The 22,268-nt window shown below is 46.8% G+C and overlaps 1 protein-coding gene across 1 annotated transcript in view; it reads left to right on the top strand.

Moving 5' to 3' along the window:
- Nucleotides 1-22,268, top strand: part of MED1 (mediator complex subunit 1) — a 509,499-nt gene that overhangs the window by 141,549 nt on the left and 345,682 nt on the right. Inside the window, exons 8-9 of the mRNA XM_069634720.1 lie at nt 16,622-16,693; nt 16,963-17,037. Coding sequence (XP_069490821.1) covers nt 16,622-16,693; nt 16,963-17,037 — 147 coding nt within the window. The remainder of the gene's footprint in view (nt 1-16,621; nt 16,694-16,962; nt 17,038-22,268) is intronic.

The raw sequence follows: 22,268 nt of genomic DNA, 5'->3' as shown, positions 1-22,268 counted from the left end.
CCTTATCTGGACAACTCGATGATAACACTTCAAGCGTACCTACAAAACACCCAAAAAACAATAAACGTTCTCTTTCAATTAGGATTCTCGATCAACAAAAAGGAATCAAGTCTATTTCCCAACCAAGTAAAGCAATTTCTTAGGGCTCTAATTTGGAGGGAAGACGACCTTGAGGGTACAATACATGCTCTTTCAAATCCCTCAGTATGTAGCCAGATAACCGTACAAAATGCTATGTGACTTCTAGGAATGATGGCTTCCTGCATTTATCCGTATTTCCCTGATTGTGAGGATTTGTTGTTTGGCTCGCAATTGCCTAGCTAGAAGTTTGTCAGCCTTATTGGCCTTTATGTAATACCAATGCCTGAGACGGAGCAAACTTGTCTCCGCTTTTTTTGTACGAAGCGCGTCCAGCTGCCCCTGCACGTTTCTTCAGAGTCCGAGTGGGGCTCTTTAAGATTTCCCCTTGTATATCCATTAGCTTCCTTTCCAACTCCCTTTCCCATTGGTATCTCTGCTTATCCTTCAACGCCTTCATGGCTATTGTAACGCTCACCTGGCTCCCACGGAGGCGCTTGTCTGGTCTGGGTTGCTGTGGCCTCTTCAAGCGTGATGCGCAGAATTCGGACCACCGATTGAACAGGACCCCAAATCTTGCTTGTCTGGCCCGTAGGAATATCCTTCTGCAGATGAGAAAGGGGATTAACTGTCTGCTGAATAATGTGCTTGCTCCCCCCTTTCCCCCCTTCATTCTCCTCTGACTTCCTCCAAAACCCCCGGTTTAAGCTCACCTTATGGTTTGGAAGGATGAACTCTCCATCCTGCTTCTGGTGCAGGGGCGCGCGTTCGTCCAGTTACTTCACTGGTTTTCAGAATGGCGCTGGCAAATCCACTTGACTTTACTGAGCGATACGCTGTAAGTATGAAGATGCAAAAGTTCAAGTGTGAGCCTCCTTTTATGTTGTCTTTTTCTGTCCTTTATTTCAGGTGCAGAACAAAGGCGATACGTTGAGGGGTTAAATTGCTGGGGTAAAATCAGGTGAGTCAGTGATGAGGGCGACCCCTCTAAATGTTTTTATAATTCCCCAGTAATGTCTTTTGTTCTTTCCCCATAGGGGCCGGGGTGCGGTACCTGCCAGAGATGTGGCGCCGACCCGAGATGTGGAATGGCTCACCAAGAATAGCCGGTAAGTAATATGGCTGAAAATCCGGCTTTCCTCTTGTGTTCCCTTGCTCACCTTTTGTCTCTTCTTCTCTCCCTTAGGTGCGGTGCAGAGATGTGGCGACCGGCACTGAGAGCCGTGATGGAGCCGGGCGGCGTCTCGGGAACAGGTGAGTGAAGCGCGGCGCTGCAGCGAGCAACGCAGTGCTTTTAAATGGAAGTCTTCCTTCAGGAATGCTGGCGTGAAGATTCCGGATGCAGGTAAGAAGGTTGAATAAGTTCTTGGTTTTCACCTTTCTCTTCTCTTATTCCCTTACAGGTGTTCCAGGTTCGAGGCGGGCGTGGCTGGAGTCCAGGTGCAGGAGCAGACACGGTGAGCATTCAGCTGCTGGGATGCAGAACAACGCGAAGCACGTGTGGCTGTCCGGGTGTGGCTTAAATAGCCTTGGAAGAAGTTCCAGGTGAGTATTCTTCCACAGCCCCACCCAAGTAACAAAATAGTTCCTTCAGAAAAATAGTCCCTCCTAAGCCTCATTTGGCTTGGCTCTTCATGCAGCATGGTCTGCATCAGGTGAGTGTGCAGCATGGTCTGCTTCAGGTAAGTGCACCAAACACTTCCCTTTATGAGCCTGGCGCCTATGGCGCGAGGACTGATGTCCAACATGAGCCTGGCGCCAACGGCGCCAGGACAGAGTCCAAAGAGCCCCTATAAAGGGCCGCTGGGCTTTTACCTGGGGGCATGATGCCTGCTCCCGGGGGTGCTGGGCCTGGCCTGGCGCTCCGGGGGTAGGCATCATGACAGCTATAAAGTGCCCTCTAATGACCGCCTTAAAGTCCTCCCACACCGTTCCCGGTTCTGACCCGTGTCGTTGAGGGCAAAGTATTCTTGGATCTTTTCCCCACTAGCGTCCCCCATAATGGGATCCTGAAGTATGTCCTGAGGAAGCCTCCACCTCCACATTCACTTATTTCTGCTAGGTGTCTTTACCTCCAACCATAAGGGAGCGTGATCTGACAGCGAGATTGGCCCTATTTCCATTCCCTCTACCTCCCCCAAAAGGCCCACCGAAACCCAGAAATAATCAATTCTTGACATAGAATTATTAACTTGAGAGTATTGCGTATATCCCCTTTTCTGATCCTTAAGCTCTCGCCATACATCTTTAAGTGCCAAGTGGGCCATCATCTGGCGGAGGGACCTTGAGGGAGCCCACTGTCTCGGATTACCTCCTGAACTTCTATCTGTTGCTGGGTGCCAGGCCCAGTTCAGATCCCCGCCCAGAACTATCTCCCCACTAGCAAACTCCTCCAGCTTCCCCAGTGTCTCCCGCAAAAAAATGTCTTGACCCAAGTTCGGTGAGTAGATGGTGGCCAAGGTAAGACGAAGTCCATCTATTGTGGCATTAGCAAATGCGTACCGGCCTTCCCTGTCCACCAAGGTACCGTGAAGCTGCAAGTTCCTGCTTTCATTGACCGCGATAAGGACCACCACCTTTGTGTCAGTTGCATTAGATTGCCCTACCAGGTTGTACCCCTTTAAACACAATTTAGTCTTGTCCCGGAGTCTGGTGTGGGTGTCTTGCAGCATTAAAATGTTCCCTCTTTCCCTTCTGAGCATGTGCTCCATTTCTTCCATTTTACGGGGGTATTTAGCCCCCTGACATTAAATGTGAGTATTCTCAACTTCCCCATGATCCAAGCCATCCCATAGAGCATAGCCCCAGCCACCCCCTGCCAACAGAGCTTGATCTACCTACCGACCCTCCACCCCCCTCACCCCCAACTGAGAACTCCCCCAACTTTTTAACAACAATCCTGAGGAGGGCCCAGGGACTGAAGGTTGCTAGGGCGCTCGGCACGTTGCTCCTGGCCCTCCGTTGACTCGGGAGAAACTTCCCAGGAAATCCTAAACCCCATATTACCTCTGTGGGTGTGCAATTGCAGTGGGTACGCCCCCACGGGCCGCGATACTGTCATTCCATTGGGACTGCTTCATCTCCCTTCTTCCCCTGTTCTGCAGCCCCCCCACCCCGGCAAGTCCGTTTGGTCAGTTCAAGGAGGACGAGCACCACTGCTGTCAGCGCTTCCTTCTATCTGGCAGTTTCCTCTTCTGCTGCACGGTTTTTCCACTCCCAAGGCTTCCTTTGATTCTCCTCCCTTGACCGACGGTCCCCAATGGTCGAGCTTCCTCCTGCATGTCCATCACCTGTAGACCTTCTTCACAAGAAATCACTCTTCTTTGCCTCCCCTCCCACGAGAACAGGAGGCCAAACAGAAAAGTCAATTTATATCTGATCTTCCTCGAGATTAGCTCTTTGACCACAGGTCCCATAGCCCTTCTTTTCTGCAGCGTAACCAAGGCCAGGTCCCGGAACAAATGGATTTCCACTCCATTCATCCTGATGTGGTCCATCCCCCTGGCCTTCCTCAGAATCTCCTCCTTCTGGGTATAGGAAGACATGGCCACTAACACGTCTCTAGGGCGCTCTCCCGTTCTCTTAGGGCCGACCCGGTGTACTCTGTCTATTTTGATCTCATCAGCCTCTTCCACAGCCAGTATATCTCTAAAACCTCCTGCACCGCCATCTTGAGATCCTTATCTTCCACTGTTAGGGAGAATTCTCTCTTTAGGCTGAATTTCCTAACCTAGTGAGTCCCCCAGCTGCTTTGCTGGATTTCTATAGTTTGTTTTTTTCTCCTGCCAAGAGTGAGACTCTTTTTTTTTTCTCCCACTCTTGGAAATGATTTATGGTGTTCCTTTGACTGTGTTTTATGGGCTATCGGATCCTTTACTCCATAGGGCCTCATGTGTTTTTACTATGTGTGTTACACAGCACCCTCCGTGCAGTAACACAGGGGTGTCATATGACACCCCACCATAGACTCCATACCCTGGGACTGACAACTGTCTCCCAGGGCATGTAAAGTCACCATTGGCTTTAGTAGTCCCAAATTATTAACAGAAACCAGTACAAACCATGATATTGTGGACGTACTGGTCGGGGCAATTCGATTGCCCCGGAGTCTGTTAGTTGAGGGGGCACGTCTCCGTCCCCCCTGATGAAGTTTTGGCTGGTGGCAGTGGATACTACTTTTTATATTCGACCGCGAATATTTCCCTATGGGATTTTCCCATTGTTCGAGGCTACCAACTTTAATTATTTTATTCTCATAGCCTCGAACATACCGCCGGTTTATTTAATTAATATTAATTCGCCGGTTGGTATTTTTTGCCAGGACTCTATTCTAAAATGGCGTTTGTGCTCTCTTCTGTGACTCCAACCCAAGTCGAGCCCTTTGTTCCACTTTTTGGCGGGATTCTCCACAGAAGCCTCCAAAAGTGGTGCCACTCTGTCTGGGTACCACAGGAGGTGTTGGAGGGGGTTTAGGCACCCTGGGCTGAGTTACCTTGGTAACTCAAGTCGCACTCTTGTGTGATTGGCCCAAGTGGTGAGCCGGCCGGCTCACCACTTAGCATGTTTGATTGACAGCTAGGCTGAGTGAATGGGGGTATGCTGCATAAAAGCAGGGCTTTGGGGACTGGAACTTCAGAAGTCGCCACAGGACCTGAGAATCTGACGAGCGAGAAGCTGAGCCGACCTACCACGACGACACCACCGGTGGAGCCCTGCGGAACCGACTCACCACTTCCTGACGACAGAGAAGATCTCCCGGCTGGAGAGGCTTCTTCCCCTGACTGGTGGGCACAACCAGTTTACCTTCTTCTCTTCGCACCCCAGACCGGTCTGTGGTTGAATTGCCCATGCCAAGCACCCCGGCAACCGGATAGCCACTTACCACTGGACCGTGAACAAAAGGACCGCTCCTTTTACCTGAGAAACTCCGCAGCTGGTTTCTTCCCTGGCAGTGCAACAGACTCCTGTCTTCCTCCTCGACGAGATCCTCTCTTCCCCCGAACGAAGCACCGACTTGCATCCGCTGCCAGGAACAACTGCCCCCGCTGGAGTATTCTCACCACTTTAAGGTACTGTGTCCGCCAGGCCTCCCTTTCTAAAGATTGCTACAAGGTAATAATAACCCCTTAACCTTCTGGACTGGGCTGGCCGCCTTGACCCTCTAACTGGTCCCTTTCTTTGGTCCAACTCCTTTTTGAACCGTTACAAGACTTTTGTGCATTGCAACCGTGTGACCTGGGACACATTTTGTTTTGATCCTCTTAAAGCGGATCCGGCCTACTGACTCTGAATTCACTGTGTTACTTTGCCTTTCTCTCTTGTTGTGTTCGTGAAAAAGTGTTGGGATCTGTTTCAATTTATTCTCTGCTTTTCTCTCCCTTTTTGTAAACGAATTATTAGAGTGCCATCTACGTTAAGCGTCCACTGCTGTCTGAAAATAAGTGGGGCTTTACTTAAGACTTGTCTAATATTCTTTTAAGGGAGTGTATATCTTTTAGTGATCGTGTTTTTGAATTGCTTACTATTAGTGCCTGTGTGTTTTACTAGACGTGGTTTTAAATAAATAATTATATCTCTTTTACACCAAGCCCTGGTCAGTGTTTACTTGTTCTATTGTGTTCTCTTGACCTATTGTGAATACTCTGTATACTGCCTAACTCTTCTTGAGGGAAGTCTGACTGCTCAGCCACAGCTACCAAGTGAATCTGTGTGGTACAGACTGCTACCAAGTGGGTTTACTGCCAAACACCTGTAGTCCTAAATCTTTTGCAGTGGTCCCAGAGGAAACTGCACAGGTTTCTGCCTAACATCCACCAACTCCACCATATTTTTTATGCAGATGTTCACCCTACGAGACCGGTTTTCAAGGTCCTCGCACTGCAGCTCTAGGTTGTGAGTGAGCCGCACCAGAAGTTCTTGTGTCTCGCTATGCTGCTGTGCTTCTTTCTCCACGTTTTCTCCAGGGTATCTGTACGCTCTTCCAGTTTCGCCACATCTGTCCAGAGATCCTCCACCGTTGCCTCATGTCTTCCCTCATCGTTGTGAACTGCTCCTGCACCGTAGACATGAGCTTTTCTTGCAGTTCCCTAAACCATAATTGCTTGTCCTCCTTCGAGGCCTGTGACACCTGTGGGGGAAGTTGGAAGCGTTCTTCTGGTGCCTCGGATGCTGATTTTCCTCTTGTTTGGACCGCGTTGTCTGACGCCCACATTTGGACCAAGCTGGCTTCTTGCTTGGATGACTGCGGCTGAACGCCCTGTGGTCCCCCTTTTTTCTTTTGTCTTAGACATCTTGTCGATCCACACTCCCCGCAACTCTCCACTCGGGGAGAGTCATTTCACAGGTGCCTGCTTCTAGTTAGCTTTGCTGCGGAGTCCGTAAGTATGCACCTACAAGACACAGGCTCCCCCTGCTTGAATCCCCCCACGGGGAGTTTCAGGCCTGCGACTCCTCTCCTTCCGCTGTAAGTGGTTCGTCCGCACCACAAGACGCCCACAGGGCCCTTACCTCGTTCTAGCAGTTTATGCTCTGATGTCCCTCAGTGCGGTGGTAGAAGCGTGCCCCCATCCTGTAGCGCGTAGCCTGCTGCTCGTTTCTGCACCGTGAGACTTTCCACCTCCCCAGTCCTCAGCGGTCCTCGTATCCTGTCGTATCTCGACATCCTCCCACCCCCCGATTGGGTTGTCCAGGTCATTTCTCAAATCCTCTCCAGGCCCCCCCCCCCAAGGCCAATACTGTGTCCTTCACTGATTCTTAGGGGTTCCTGGGGTCCGGTCGCCACCTGCCTGAGGTCAGTCGCTCTTCCTCAGTTCCACGCTCAGGTGGACCTCTCATCAGCACTGAGGACACCCAGTGGGGCGATCTGCGCCCACTGCAGGGCTTGTGCCAGAGACTGAGGCCCTGTGGGGATCCGAAGCAGACCCCGCTACACACGGCCCTCTGGGCCACCCATGGGCCTGCGTGTCTCTCTATGGGCCGAGGGGCAGCCCCTCCGAAGGGTCCCCCGTGGTCCTTGAGGGTGATCCTCCCGGATAATGTACTGACCCGTGTTGCCCCCGGCCTTTGCCTTTCCTCACCTGGGGGGTCAGGCTCTCCAGCACTCCTCTTCAGCTCCGGAGCGTGGACGGTTCCTCTGACGCTCCGGTAGACTCAGCCCGTAATGTGGACCGACTCCCGCCGCGGGTTACGTACAGCTGGGGTCCCGCTCCGTTGAACTGCTCCGGATCCCCTTGTCTCCGCTTCCCACCCCTCCTTCCAGGGCCCCTCCGACGTCGCAGCCCCCTTCCTCCATCTGTCTCCCAGCAAAGCTCTGCAGCTCAGCTCTCCGCGCTCTCCTCTGCCGACGGCCTCTCTGCTGGTTTCCAGAGGGGCGCTCCTCCTCCCGCTGCCACACTTCGCACCACACTCCGGAGGTGGACGAACCGGGACTGGCAGGACCGCTGAGGGGAGTCTGCGCCTGGCTGGGTGCCTTATCTGGCTGGATGCCGTATTGGCCTCTGCCTGTGCTGATACTCCAGCGTCTGGTGTGCACGTAGCCCTGGCCTCCTCGCAGGCCGACACTACAGATATTGTGTCGCCGGAGCCACTGAGCGGGAATTTCGCAGTTCTCCTGCCCCAATGCCACAGTGAGGTACATTATTTTCACGGCCCGGCGGGAGAGACCTCTACTCACGTCTCCTCGCCGTGGCCGCCATCTAGGATTCCTCCTGCATTTATCTAGTGCCACACACACCTCTGCGCATGCCCCTGATGCAAGAGTGGCTCTCGAGCCAATGGTCTCAGGCCAAGTGTACAGTGGGACGATTTAGTGGTTGTCTCAAAAGCCCTCGTACTATCACTGAGGTGGTGGGCAAGGAAAAATCTTTTGAAGAGGAAATGATTCACCACCCTCTCAGTGGAAGCCACTCTCACCACAGATCTATGCCTGTCAGGGTGGCGAGCACACCGTCTCCATCAGACACTGTACAGCTCATGGTCACAATCAGTAGCAAACCTCAACAGTCAACACCACAGCCATGTCCTATATAATCAAATAGGGGGGGACACTCTCCGGGGCTGTCCAAACTAGCCCAAAGCATATGGAAGTGGGCACCCAAGTATAATATGTTCCTCCTGTCACAACACGTTCCATTGGAAAACAATACTGTGGCAGACGTGCTCAGCAGAGACTATCAACTGCCCGTAGAATACGAGTGGTGCTTACACATAAACATTTTACACAGCGTCTTTTCAGACTGAGGGCATCCAGAGATAAAGACCTTTTGCAATGAAAACGCACAATTCCAAGTCTATGCCTCAAGGTATCCTAAGGGAACGTCCAAGGGGAGTGGTCAGTCGTGTTTCTCACACCTCATGAAAATGTCACTTGTCCTCTGGTCAAAATACCATGCCCCTACAACATGCCCTCACAGCAGCAGGGGTCAACGCTACATCCATGTCCGCAAACACTAAACTTAGCAGCCTGGCACCCGAATTAATATATTTTGGACATCTTAATCTGCCACAATGATGTATAGACATTCTTAAAGAAGCAAGTAAGTAGAATACCAAACACTGTTAATGGAAACACTTTGTCATTTGGTATACTTCTCGTGACATTAGTCCAATTCGTTGGGCTCCATCTAACTTAACTTTTGGACTTTGGTCTTGTCTTTAATTCACTAAAGGTTCACCTTGCTGTCCTTTCTGCTTACACCACCTCTCGGAGTAAGATTTCTTGGTGGAAGGTCACTGTAATTGAAGCCTTCATGGAGTGGGTCAAAAGACCCTCCCCCTCCCCCAATATCTAATCCAACTCCCGGATGGAACTTGAATGTTGTCCTTACTGAACTTATGGGCCCTCCTTTCAAGACAATGCATAAAGCAAGTCTTGAATGCCTTACTCTTAAGTCTGCTTTTCTAGTGGTAGTTACTTCTATGAGGAGGGTAAGTGAACTGCAAGTCCTTTCAGTTCAGGATCCTTTTTACATTCATAAGGACAAAATGTTTTTGCGCACACGTCCACACTTCTCACCAAAATTCATTTCCAAGTTCCATGTAAATCAATCCATTAAAATTCCAGCTTTCTTCCAAAATCCTACAGATTAGGCTGAACGACCTCTCCATACACTTGATGTTCGGAGAGCAGTGATGTATTACCTCAATAAAACAAAACCACTCAGGAAGACAGATCAATTGTTTGTCTCCATTTCAGCTGGTAGGGAAGGTGATCCTGTCTCTAAGTCGGCAATCTCTAAATGGATTGTTAAATGTATCCAAATGTGTTACTTTGTTTCCAAGAGAACTTTGCCTTTCACTCCTAGAGCATATTCTACTCGAGACACAGGGGCTACTCCAGCTTTCATTGCAAATGCACCTCTAGTTGCCATTTGCAAGGCAGCTACCTGCAGTTCTATTCTATTTATACCGTTACACAACACTATTGCTTAGATACTCATTCTAAGACTGATTCACAGGTGGGTCAGGTGCTATTAAGACATCTTTTTGACGCTGTACCTTCAAATATCCCACCATCTTCTGGTACTGCTTGCTAGTTTATGCACAGCATGTGATTCTAAGCAGATCCACAAGCCTCAGAAGGCATACATTACCTACTGTAATCGTATTTCTGATGCTTGTTTCTGCTTAGATTCACATGTGCCCTCCCTTCCTCCCCTGAAGTTGAAAGTACATAGACACATAACACCTTTCCTTTATTTGCTGTACGGAATCGCACATTCTCTTCAAGCTCTCTCATGGCAGAAACAATTGGAGCGACCTCGACGCGTGAAGACTTATGGGTACAGTACACATCACGCCCAGTCGACGTCCCTTTTCGAACTTCGAAAACAAGATGCAATACTCTGCGACTTCCACTAGATATCGGACTATATGCACAGCATGTGAATCTAAACAGATACAAGCATCAGAACCCTTGAAATTCTGCGGATGTGGGAAGTGAGAGTATCCTTTTAACTCATCGTCCCCTGTTGCAAAGCCCATAAATATTATTAAAAAAGGGATTCAAAATCATGGGGGACATCTACGGGGGGATGCCGAGTTAATATGGTACTCACTTCCCACATCCGCTAAATTTCAAGCGTTTTGTTTCGCTAAATCTGCTCACCTTAACTAATGTTTTTCACTGAATTTCAAGTTTTTTTCAATACTATACTTTCATCAGGGCCCACTAGACATGGCATGGGCAGTGGCCATGTGTTAGGGAGATTTATAATCTGTATACCAAATCCCCTCTACCTGTGAGATCCCTGGCACTTATTGCTGGACTGCTAGAACTTTTTCTTGTTCTCCTGAATGAGGGGAGTCTTTTCCCCTCATTCATTCTTTTTTCTCTGACCCCGGGAACCCTGTTCATTGTGTTTTTACTTTGTTTTATGGAGTCATGGTTTCCTCTATACTTTTTAAAGGCATCTGTGTTTCACTTTTGCAGCACACATCATTCTTTGTGCAGTGTTGCTGGGTGCCCTTTTATCACTCATTTTTATATTTTTATTTTCCTTAAGAATAACTGTTCTCAAGGTTAGAGGGATACTTTGTATCCTTCTTAGCTTTTCCTTTGGAGAGATAAGCATACACCACCATTTGTGGATTACTGAGGGTTCATCTAGTATCCTCTTTCTGTCTGCTCCTGTAGCATTTATGTTACAGTGACAAGCATACAGTTGTGGCTGGTGAGAGTGGACGTATTCTACCGACATTTGTGCAATTGTTGCTCGCAGGCTGGCTTCACAGCTGCGGCTATGCACAAAAGGGCCACCAATGACCCAAAAGGGTGGCTTCTTTCTTTTATCGCCATTTATTGTATAGGTGTCCATTCTGGGTCCTTCTTCTTCCGTCCTGGGGGACATCCTGGTTTGAGTTTTGTCTTCGGCGGGAACCCTTTGTGTAGCTGGCTGAGGCTCCAATGTGTCTGTGAGGACAGGAAGCACAGGAGTATCCCTAAACTCTGCTATCCTTTGTCTTCTAGTATCCCTGAAAGGATCTGTTCCCACTGGGAGGCTGGCTGTCCTGACTGGACAGCCATCCACCCCTTTCTTTAAACTGCAAACTGCCGGGAGAGTTTGCAGGGGGTAAGTGTGAATTCCTGATAAAAGGTGAAGATCCTGAGGCAGAAGACAAGTCAACCACTGGAACAGAAGATCCGCAGAAGACGAACAGAGACACCTGCAGTCCCTTTCAGCAACCACCAAGAGGCCACTGATGTCCTGACCCTGTTTTTAAATCGACAGAGGAGCTCCGAAGAGGACGACCCCTTCCCTTTGGTTGGTGGGACCAACTAGCCATAAAATGACCTGCAAGACAAGCCATCCCTGATGTGCTGTGAACTTCCTGGGCTGCAAACCGCCAATACCCGGGAATCTTCGACCATATTGCAGTGCATTGTCTTCCTTTGAACAAATCCTCCCAAAACTTTGGTGAACTCCAGTTGGACCTCCAGAGGCAAGATCTCCCTCCTCACAGTCCCCTCACCAGAGTGCAGGAGCCTGTGAAAGGGCGCCAAAACTGCAGACCGACATTGGAGCATGGAGAATACTTAGCTGGAAGCCCTTTCTCTCGACTGCTGCGGCAACGTCCCTTCTAGAGTCCCACCTTTCATCACCATGACGAAGGAACAGGTGACCGGGTCCAGCGCTGCTGCATCGTGAAATAATCCAGCTGCATCTTCTTCACAGCTCCTCGGGTACTGTGGGACTCATGGTAGTACATACCTCAAGTCGTCCTGTCACTCGTTTGCTGCTGGAGTGCTGTTTCTGATGTTTGGGTGTTTGCACAAATGCCGTTTGCCCAGGCCTAACACGTGTACACCCATAACGGAGCCTTTCCCAAGGTCCCTGAAGCCTTTTTGACTCACAGGCCGTTTACTAACCTGTAATAGAAGAATCCTCTGGAACGTTGCCTATTCTGCTGCTGTGCCCTACTTGTTTTACCTCTAATCTGACTTTTAAGAACTTATACCCAGTTAGGGATGGACTGCGAAAGCCTTAAGGCCTCTGAAAAGTATTACAAGTCTTTGAAAGTAATGAATTGCTATTGTTGGTGTAGAATAACCTTTTTTAATTCCTACAACAAAACATTTTGAGTTGCTATATCAAGTGATTTTACTTACCATTGACCTGTGTTCATGATCTGTATGATTCCCTACTATTGGTTTACTCGCCTGAAGTATTGCTTTTTGTGAGGTTGAATTCTCAGTGCTGTGTTAATTTCCTTCTACCTTAGAGACCCCCAGCTCTTTTGCAGGACTTTAGGACTTTTAATTTTTAACCTAGAGGGAGTGATACCCTTTTCTCACTCTCTCATGTCTTTTTGTTTGATTTGAACCCTGTGTTTATTTTGGTTTTGTAGTCTAACAAACTCCATAGGCATCATCTTTTTTTTGCTACACACAGCACCCTCAGTGCAGTGTCAGAGAGAAATCCTTTGGATTTCTGCAAGGTTTTAAACTACTCTTTCCAAGAGTAGTAAAGTGAAATTGATTTTACTTACCATTTTCTCTTTGTAGACACAGCACACACTATCTTACATAGAGTGCTGGAGGGCTTACTTAATATCCCCTTTGTCTACCTTCTAATTTAACATTTTAATGTTACCCTTTCTACAATTAATGGATGGTGGCAGTGGTTTACTTTTTCCTACCATTGTGCGTTTTTACCGCAGGATGAATCCTCAGCTGCAGTATTGCACCCATGGGTGCCAATTTTGTCAAAATGGCCCGGTCTTCTTTTTTCACCATTTCTTGTTGGAAAGGTCTATCTTGAGATTTACTCTGCACGCCAAACCAGGTTTGGTCCCTTTGTTCGTTTTGTCTTTGGCGGGATTCACTGGTGAAGCCCGCCTCCGTCTCCAGCGTGTCTGGCAGGGCAGGAAGCGAGGGAGGTTCCCGAAACTCCCTGTGCTTAGTCTCCCTGGTTACAGGAATGCACCCAATGGTGATTGGCCAGCTGGCTGTCCTTTGTGAGTGACAGCTAGGCTGCGAATGAATTGGAACGACTTGCATAAAAGGCGAGGTCTTTTGCAAGGAAGCCAGAGTCAACCACTGAACAAAGGAACCGAAGAAGAGCTTGAAGAGGACGCCTGCTGCAACTCCTGGACCGTTGGTTTGCCCGGTGAAGCCCTGATGCAGTGCGGAAGCTCTGAATTTCTAATCGACTAGAGAAGCCCGGAAATGACTACTTCTCCCCTTGGGTTGGTGGAATCAATCAGCCCCAAGATGAACTCGACTGGAACCCCTCTCTCTGCTGGCTTTACTTCTTTGCTGCCGCAGGAACAGAGTGCCAGGGGACAGGAACATCAGCACAAGTGCATCGCCTTTAAGCTGGACACGAGCTCCAGGAAGATCCCCCGGGCCCCCTCAAAGCAGGACTAACCAAGCCAGAGCCACCTCAACAGGGTGCTGCACCCCAGAAGCAAGGAAAGTCCACAAGGTTTCCAAGAACTGCAGTGGTGCTATTTGTGAGTAGCTGAAACCACAAAGTGCTGCTGATCTGAATTGTGCCCCTTTCTGCTGCCGACCTTCAAACTGCAGTGCAGGTGTCCCCAGACGTCCTCCCTCTTGTCCCCACGACTGAGGCCCAGGAACACAGGATCTGCAGGACTGCAACAGGAACATAGACCAGCTGGAACCTTTTTCTTCAGACTCAAGGTACTGTGAAAATAGGGGTACTTACCTCCTTGTTGTGTGTAGCTTGCCTGTGCTCACTGGAGCCTTGCATTGGCTGCCCTTTGCAGAGTTGCTTGCAGCTTTGCCCCTCACAAGCCCTCTAGCTTGTGGCCCAACGGTGATTTCTTTTACAACCAAACCCTCTTCAACATTGTGCAAGACGTTTGCTTATCTAGAAGTGCCTCAGCTCCCCTAGACTTTGCTCAATTGACATTGGCTGTCCTGGCTCCCTGAAGACTGTTCTTACCCTCTGACTTTGTGTTTAACTATCCCTCAAAAAGTCATACATACCTTACTTGTATAGCTGATAAAGGGTTAACCTGCATTGCATTGGGGGATTCAAAAGTGCTTACCTGTTTGAGAAACTTGTTAACCATTATTTCCTTCCCTAACCTTTTCCTTTTTGCCATAACTTCAGTATTACCACTTAAGTGTGAAAAGTGATATATAAATGTCCACAGTGTCCTAACAATTGAACCAACCTCCGGGTGTAGGAAGTATCTTTGTGCCATCCCAAAAGTGTATCTACTTACTTAAGTGAACTGTATTTAAGTGTTGCATATTGCTCCCTTCTATAAAGAAGGCTTATTTTAAAACAGACTGTTACATTAATACATAATTATTTTAATCAAGAAACCTTGGGTATAAGTGTTATTTGAATACATGTCACTGTGAATCTCTGTTACAACCCTTCAGCTCACATTGACCCCTCTTGAGATGAGCCTAGCTGCTCAGCCACTCTACCAACTTGTGTAGTACAGGCCTATACCAAAGGTTGGTTACCTATTGCCAAGAGGACAAGGCTGGTGTAATCTCCCATAGGGTTACTACATACAATCTTGCCTAACTCTTGTGTTTTCTATTGTTGATTAGTTAAAATAGTACTTACTTACCGGAATATAACTTTACCTTGTGTATAGTGAAATAGATATTTATTTTACATAACTACAAGCGTGTAAGAGTTTATTTGGGCCTATGTATTTACTCAGTTCATTGCACTTACCTACAGCTCACAACCTCCTCCTAAAATAAGCTGTTACAGACTTGTACTAGAAGTTGGGGCCTGTGTACCAAGGGCTAGTTTTATAAAGTCTCACCACAGGTAGACTTTAGGAAAACTCCCCAAACACCATAGCCTTTGGCTTTCTTTGAAATCCCTGTGGGAATCTCTTGCATCGAGCAAAGAAATAGCAGCTTTTCTCTGCTGCAAAGCACCATGGGATATATATAAAACCTTTTGGGAGCAGGGGGCACCCCCTTCTCCATCAAGTATTTAAAAAAACTACAGGACAGATCTTCTCCAAACCATTAAAACGAATATTAGTGATGATTTGTGCTTGCATTGTTTATTATTTTGTGCAAATCTGTCCAGCGGTTTTTGCACTACGGGTGTTCAAATGATGCAATTTTTGAAGAACTAGGGACTAGGCCAAAAATAGCTTTTTTTCTTTTCTTAATATCTTTTTGAACTTTTGACAAGTTTCTCCCAAAATGACCAGTTTTGGGGGCCCGGACAAACATTTATTTTGGAAAATGCCATCCATATCCATCCTGCAAGTCAAAAGCTATTTGTTTGTGTGTTAAATTACTGAGAATTTACAGCAGAAATCGCTTGCATCAATGGAAAAACAAGATATTTCATTTCTGAAAAGCCTCCGCTTCTGCAAAACACAATGTAAAATATAAACGTTTTTGGGAGAAGCGGCCACCCCCTTCTTTGAATATTTTAAAAAGTACTGGACGGATTTAGTCCAAACCAGTGAAGGCAATTAAGTCAACGCTTTGCGCCTAAGTTGTTTGTTATTTGGTCCAAATCTGTTTAGCGTTCTTTGTGCCAGAGCTTCCCACAAATTGCACTTTACCTATATGTTATTTATAATATATATAATAGATTTTGCACTTATTTGTGGTGCCTTAATCCTATTTGTAAGTTTAAGCTGTGTTGTGCTGCACCAAAGTATCTGTTCTCTCATTATTTCATCCTGACTGCGCTTCCACGCTACTCTTGTGAGAGTAGTTAAGTTAAACTCTGGTTGAGACAATCCTGTTGCCAAGGTTGGCTTATTTAAATCCTACCTAACCTAGCTAGTGACTTTTAAAATCCTTCATTACACGCCTTGTTTAAATGTTATGTTATGTTACTTTGCATTTATATAGCGCCTTATGTACCATTGGTATGGTCTGAAGGCGCTGGTAGGTTGAACGCCCTTGGGAACCAAAGTTCAAGTCAGCAGAGAGAGTAGAGAGAGTCAAAGGTGCGTGTGAGCACCGGATATGTGTGCAGCTGGTGTGGCATTTGTGGAATGGCTGCTTCTTAGCAGTAGGTGTGGTGGTTGAGAGGTCAATAGTATGTGTTTGTTCTGGCAGTATTTATCCAGACCGATTGTGGCTGCGTTGGGCCTGAGGAGAACACCTGGCTGGGGGGTGTGTAACCAGCAGTGTTTAGTTAGAGTGATGGGGAGTTTGAGGCAGATGTTGGTATGAGAACAGCTATACCGAATGGTGTCATAGTATCGATGTGTTCTATTTGAGTGGTGGTGTAAAGAAGAGAGTAAGCATGGAGATGTGAATATGGTGGTTTACTGTAGGTGCATGAGATTGCGCCCACTCCAATAGTTCCATGAACTTCATCCGTTCCATGTACTCTGACTGTTCCGTGCATTACGACCGTTTCAAGCATTCAGACCATTCCTTTCAAAGCTCTTTCAGACGTTCCATGCCCTCCAAACCATTCCATGTACATCACGCCATTCTGTGCAAACTAACCCGTTCTATGTACTCGCATCCGTTCCATGACCTTACAGACATGAATGATTTGTCTTGGCCCTCTTGAAGTTGATGGAAATATGCTTCTTCTGATCGGTTTTGTTTTTCTTCCTGCAGAGAAAAGGACTTTGAGGAATTCTCGCAACACCTAAAGGGACTTGTCAACCTTTACAAACTGCCAGGAGACAAGTATGGCCTTCCTTAATTTCCAGTATTTGATCTGTGGGGGCTATGGTTTTTTCAAAGTATTTGGTGGCATTCTTTTCACACTTCATAGCTCACTTCTTGGATTGTAGGCTAGTTCCAGTAATAGAAAATGTGATCTGTCGAAGCAATGGTGTTTACATAGGACTTATATTTTTGTGCTTTGAATCCTCACTGAGTTGTTAATTTCTGTGCATGTTTGGCTTCCAAGATTTACATATCTACTTGAATTTCTCTTTTTCATCATTCTCAAGCAAACTGAAGACAAAAATGTACTTGGCGGTTCAGTCCCTGGAACTAGACCTGTCGAAGATGGCTGTGATGTACTGGTAATGCAATCATAAGTGCACCCTTGAATGAGTGCGAGCAAGTGGGAATGTGCTTGAGTGCTACTTGGATGTGAACAGTGAGTTTTAACAGAGAAAATGTGTAGCATTAATGGTATATCCAGCCACCTTGATTTTTGGGTCTGTTCTCCTGAGTGAGTGGAATCCTTTTTCCCACTCCCTCATTCTTTTGCTCCGACTATGGGAACGCTTATTCATTACTTTTGTACTTCCCCCATATTTTCGAAGGCATATGTAATTCATTGTCTTTTTAACACAACGCCTTTTGTTCAGTGCTACTGGGAGCCTTTGGACTTAGTGAGGGGTCAGCAATGCAAAGCGAACAACTGTTTGATGATTTATAAAAACATGTCATTTTATTCTCAAAGAAATGCCTTACTATCCCTACTCTGAGGATTTCCCTGCCTAACCAAAAGCTAAGGGAATACACTCTAACACATGATTTTTCCCCAGAGGGTTTCTCTATGATTTTGGCTCCTCCCCTTCTTGTTTACTTTGGGAAGGAGGGAGTGGTTGAGATCATTTGGGTGATTTTTCGCCGCTGCGAAGGGCTGCTTCTGACCAGGTTAGTTGCTCCTTGCAATTGTTTCATATTTGTATCCTGCAACCCCTCACTACCTCTAGAAAGCTTAACATACTGTTGCCATCAAGTTTCATTTAACACAGACCGGACTTTCATTGCTTTCATCAAGTCACCGGCTGTGTTAATTCTTTTCCGTCTTTCGCGGCTCTGATCCTGAAGTCAAGGCTGATAACGTAACTGCTGCTGTACCTCCCCAACAATGCCGTTCACCCGGGCGGTTGGCTCCCTGAAACACAAGAGGATTTTTTCTTCTCTCTAGCTGGGCTTCCTTGCTCAACCTTCAAGGCCATTCGGAGGTAACGATCTCTCGTCAGAGTGTCCAAGGTTTCTCTGTAGCTCAGTTCCATCCCTTGGCCTGTCACTCTGCTCCGACTGTTTTGCCGTCGCCCTGGAAAAACTGCTCCTTCTCATGTATCGCCTTGCTCCGTCTCGTGCATCGCCTTGCCCAGAGTGTGTCTCAGTGTTCCATCTTTTAACCATGTGGGGAGAGCTAATAGGTACCAGGTGTTTGTAATTAAGGTCAAGTGCCTGACCGTGCCTGATCTTATTAGTGGGACATGTCCAATGTATTGCATGGGTTGTACTCCTTTTAGCCTCAGACCTCCTCTTCCTTGGCACAGTGTTTGTGTAGGAAAGGGGGGGGATATGGGACATTGGAATATCCTATAAAATAGGATGGGACAGGGGTATTTAGAAAGCGGGATACCCTGTCTCGCCATCAGACGTTCCTCCCCCACTCCCCAAGGACCCCTCACCCAGGTGATCGATCCTCCCGCACTTGCCCACCCCCTATGTCTGGATTTAAAGGCAATGGCTGTGCCCTGGCCCCCTAAGGCTGGGCTGCAAGTTTGCACAGCTTTCGTTTCCTTCCCAGCCACATGTCAACTGATCGGGATCCTAACATCCGAAGGGAAACAGAGGACCCTCTGCTGCCTAATAACTTCACCCAGGAACTGGAAAGCGGAGGAAGGAATGAAAGCAGCTGCCCTAAAGGGAAAAACACAGTTATGGCGCGAGTTTGTGAAGAGTCGTGACCTGCACATGATCAATGGTCACTTTGAACATGACGCACTCTGCCACGCAGCGTGGAAAAGGGGAGGCATGTCCTCGATCATCAACTACATATTTGCTTCCTGAGAAACAAATTGGCTTGTAACGACTTTGGACTAACCTGGACCGTCCCTTCTTCTGTTAGCCTACTGAAATCGGCCATCTCAGTAGAAGTATGTAGCCTAGGAAACCGTCTCAGTTTGAACACCAAAAAGGTCGGCCAAGTAGCTCGGAACCCAGCTAAAGCCATAGGAAATTCGAACAGTGATAAATCAAAAGCGATTCTGGATTACACAAACCTTTTGGCCTTCTACAGGACAAAGAAGAATCAAGCACAGGCCCACCATAGGCCTACACACCAGCATAGCTATGATCATACCCTAGCACAGCAACGCAAGGAAATGAGAAAAGCAATAAGATCTGCAACAACCCTTTCGACTACGTCCGATAAAGTCCAAGTAAAACAAATTAAATCTTCCTACAGAGCCTGGTGCAGAAACCACATAACTGCCTTCCTACAAAAGATGGCTGCAATGAAAGGGAAATCTACATCTCAAATGTGGACGCTTTTAAGAGCACCAAACCAAACCCAACATTGTCTTCAAGCTACAGGAGTGACAGAAGCAGCCTGGATAGAATTGTATTCTAAGCTATTCGAGGACCCTTGTCCGGAGAGAAAGTCAGAGAAGACGGCTTTGGTACAATGGCTCCTACCGTATGACCATGAGAACCGAATATCTATGATAAAACAACTCCATCCTTGTAGAGCACCGGGACTGGACAGGATTTGCTACCAAATGATGAAAAATCACCCGGAACACTGGGCTAACGTGCTGGATACGGTACTCCAAGAAATATTAAACAAAAAGCAGACCCTGAGGCCTTGGAAGACCAATCAGATAATCCCGATATTTAAAAACTGATTAAGGGCAGAGCTTTCCAACACAGGGCCTATAGCCCTCTTCGATGTTATGGGGAAACTATACACATCATTACTATTGAAAAGTCTGACCGGCTGGCTGGAAACCAATTCCCTACAGAATAAATTTCAAGCTGGATTTGTAAAAGGCCTAGGCGTGGCCCCTCCGGTGTTTATCATTTCCCTGCTGAAAGCCAACATTTTGACATCTAAAAATAAAATACATTTGGTATTTGTGGACTTCACCAAGGCCTTTGACAGCCTCAACATAAACCGACTTTGGCACAAACTGATGGAGAAAGATTGCCCCGCGGATTTACTTGAACAAATAAAGGGCCTCTATTCGCACGTTTCCAGCAGAGTTCGACTCAGAAGGCCTACTAAGCAAAGAAATCCGAACCTATGGAGGAGTAAAGCAGGAATGTGACCTGGCCCCAATCCTCTATATAATTTTCACATCTCAGACCTTGGCGCGCATATGGCCTTAGTCTGCTGTTTCCAGCTGAAACTGGGAAGAACAACAATAACCTATTTACTCTACGCGGACGACCTCGTCCTTTTGGACTTCACAGAAATTGGTCTCCAACGTCAACTAGAGGGACTGCAGAAAAATGCAGAGACAAATAACTTAGACATCAACACAAAAAAACAAAAGTAATGAACCTAAAAAAGGGCTGTGAAGGAACCAAGATTTTTTTTTTTTTTTGGTACATGAATAAAGTAGAGATAGCAAAGGTAGCTTCATTCAGATACCTGGGAATAATGATTTCCAGCAGCAGGGTTGAAACTGAAGCAGTTGAATTTCTGACATTAAAGGTCAGAACTTTGACGAGCCAAGCGCTGATCCTGAAAAGGAAATATTGCAAATTCTCTTTGACTCCGATCATAGAGTTTTACAGAACAAAGGTTACACCAGCGCTAACCTATGGATCAAAAGTTCTCCTCAACTTGCCGTTGAAATGGTGGCCCCTAATGGAAGGACGATTCTGGAAAAAATTGATAAGTAAAGAACTAGCTTTGAGCTCACTGCTAACGGCAGTGCAATGGAAGAAACTGGCCTTGTATGTGAAATGTGAGAACAACTTGTCAGCCCCAATGATCAAAGCGATCCAACAAACTTTTATTGAGAACCAACCCCCTAAATATCTCTTGGGGAAAAAAGAATGTGTCACACTAATATAGGCCTTGGAAAGTCAAACGATTGACCTGCTTCTCACCGCGGCTACAATTAAGAAGAAACTAATATTAAAAGACTGGATAACGACCACAGAAGATGTAGCCCAGCTAAATCTCCACCAAGACCTTGCAGCAGAAATGAGGAAAAGGGGTTTTCCACACCTATACATAATAAGATGCCCAGATCCAGGGGTTTGTGCATCTTTTATGAGAATCTGCTTTAACTTATGCTATACTGGCGAAATTATCATAGCACAGGACCCTACCCACTCTAGGAGCCCTACATGCAGATTTTGTACTAAGGAGGAGAGGAAAGAAACACTCAAGTACTGTTTCACGTCATGCTCCTATTTCTCAGTGCAAAGGACACGTTTCTTTGGCGACTTTTGGTCGGAATATAAGTCTTTAACGGCAGACGCATGGTGGAAATACATACTAAGTAGTGTCAAACTATCAATCACCTTAGCCATGGTTGCCTTTTATATGTCCACCCTGGAAAAAGCGCTCACCAAAAAACTCATCGAGGATAAGCCCTGATCCCGAGGAGTATTGGACCAGGATGTGGCTAGTCTGAAGTACTACGAGAGGACATACAGCCCTCCCTGAACTTATAAGGACATGCTGTTTCCCTTTTTTGCTAAAAGTTTATATGTAAACTACAAAGCAATAAATTAAAAAAGAAATAAAAAAAGAAACACCCTCTGATTTTTCACAAGAGGAATTATGGGAGTTGTAGTTTCCCGTAAAATATGCAGAGATAGGGGTTAGATGGGTTGTGGAAAAGGGGGATACCATGTCTCACTATTGGTTGCTTCTCCCCCACTCCTCGAGGACCCCCTACCCAGGTGATCCTCTTTCGCATGTTAACCCCCAGTGTCTGGATCAAAAAGCGATGGCCTTTCCCTGGCCACTTGAGTACGGGAACCCGCGGGGACTAGGTTGTGACACACAATCTGGTTTTTAACATACCCTTTCCCTATGCGATGTGGACAAATCTGTTTCACAGGGGAACTGTGAAATGAAATCCACGTTGCTCTGATATTTGCCTTTCCGATGTTCCTCTGTAAAACAGTATGGCTGTAAGTCCAGAAACCATCGCATAGCAAGTGGGTTAGATTCTTTTCGCTGACTTATCTAGAAAAGGGGAGAACAATCAGTAACCAGAATACGTTTTCTTCCCAAACAATCGTATTTAGGTAAAGGATGGCCCGTTTGATAGCTAATGCCTCCTACTCTAACACTGAATAGTTCCTCTCTCTGCGAAATAGCTTGTGACTGGCAAATAATATAGAGTGTTCTAAGCCGTCATATACTTGGGATAATTCAGCCTCTAATCCAGTCAGAAAGGCATCAGTCTGAAGTATAAAGTCTTTTGAGAAATATGCCACTTTCAGTATGGGATACTGACATAAAGTGTGTTTTTAAGTTGTTATGACAGACGTCATCCTCGTCAGTCCAACTAATCTTTTGCGGTTCAGCACTTTT

Source organism: Ambystoma mexicanum, chromosome 13 (assembly GCF_040938575.1).
Source record: "Ambystoma mexicanum isolate Mex_15411 chromosome 13, UKY_AmexF1_1, whole genome shotgun sequence".
Classification (NCBI taxonomy): domain Eukaryota; kingdom Metazoa; phylum Chordata; class Amphibia; order Caudata; family Ambystomatidae; genus Ambystoma; species Ambystoma mexicanum.
This window is presented reverse-complemented; position numbering and strand designations above follow the sequence as displayed.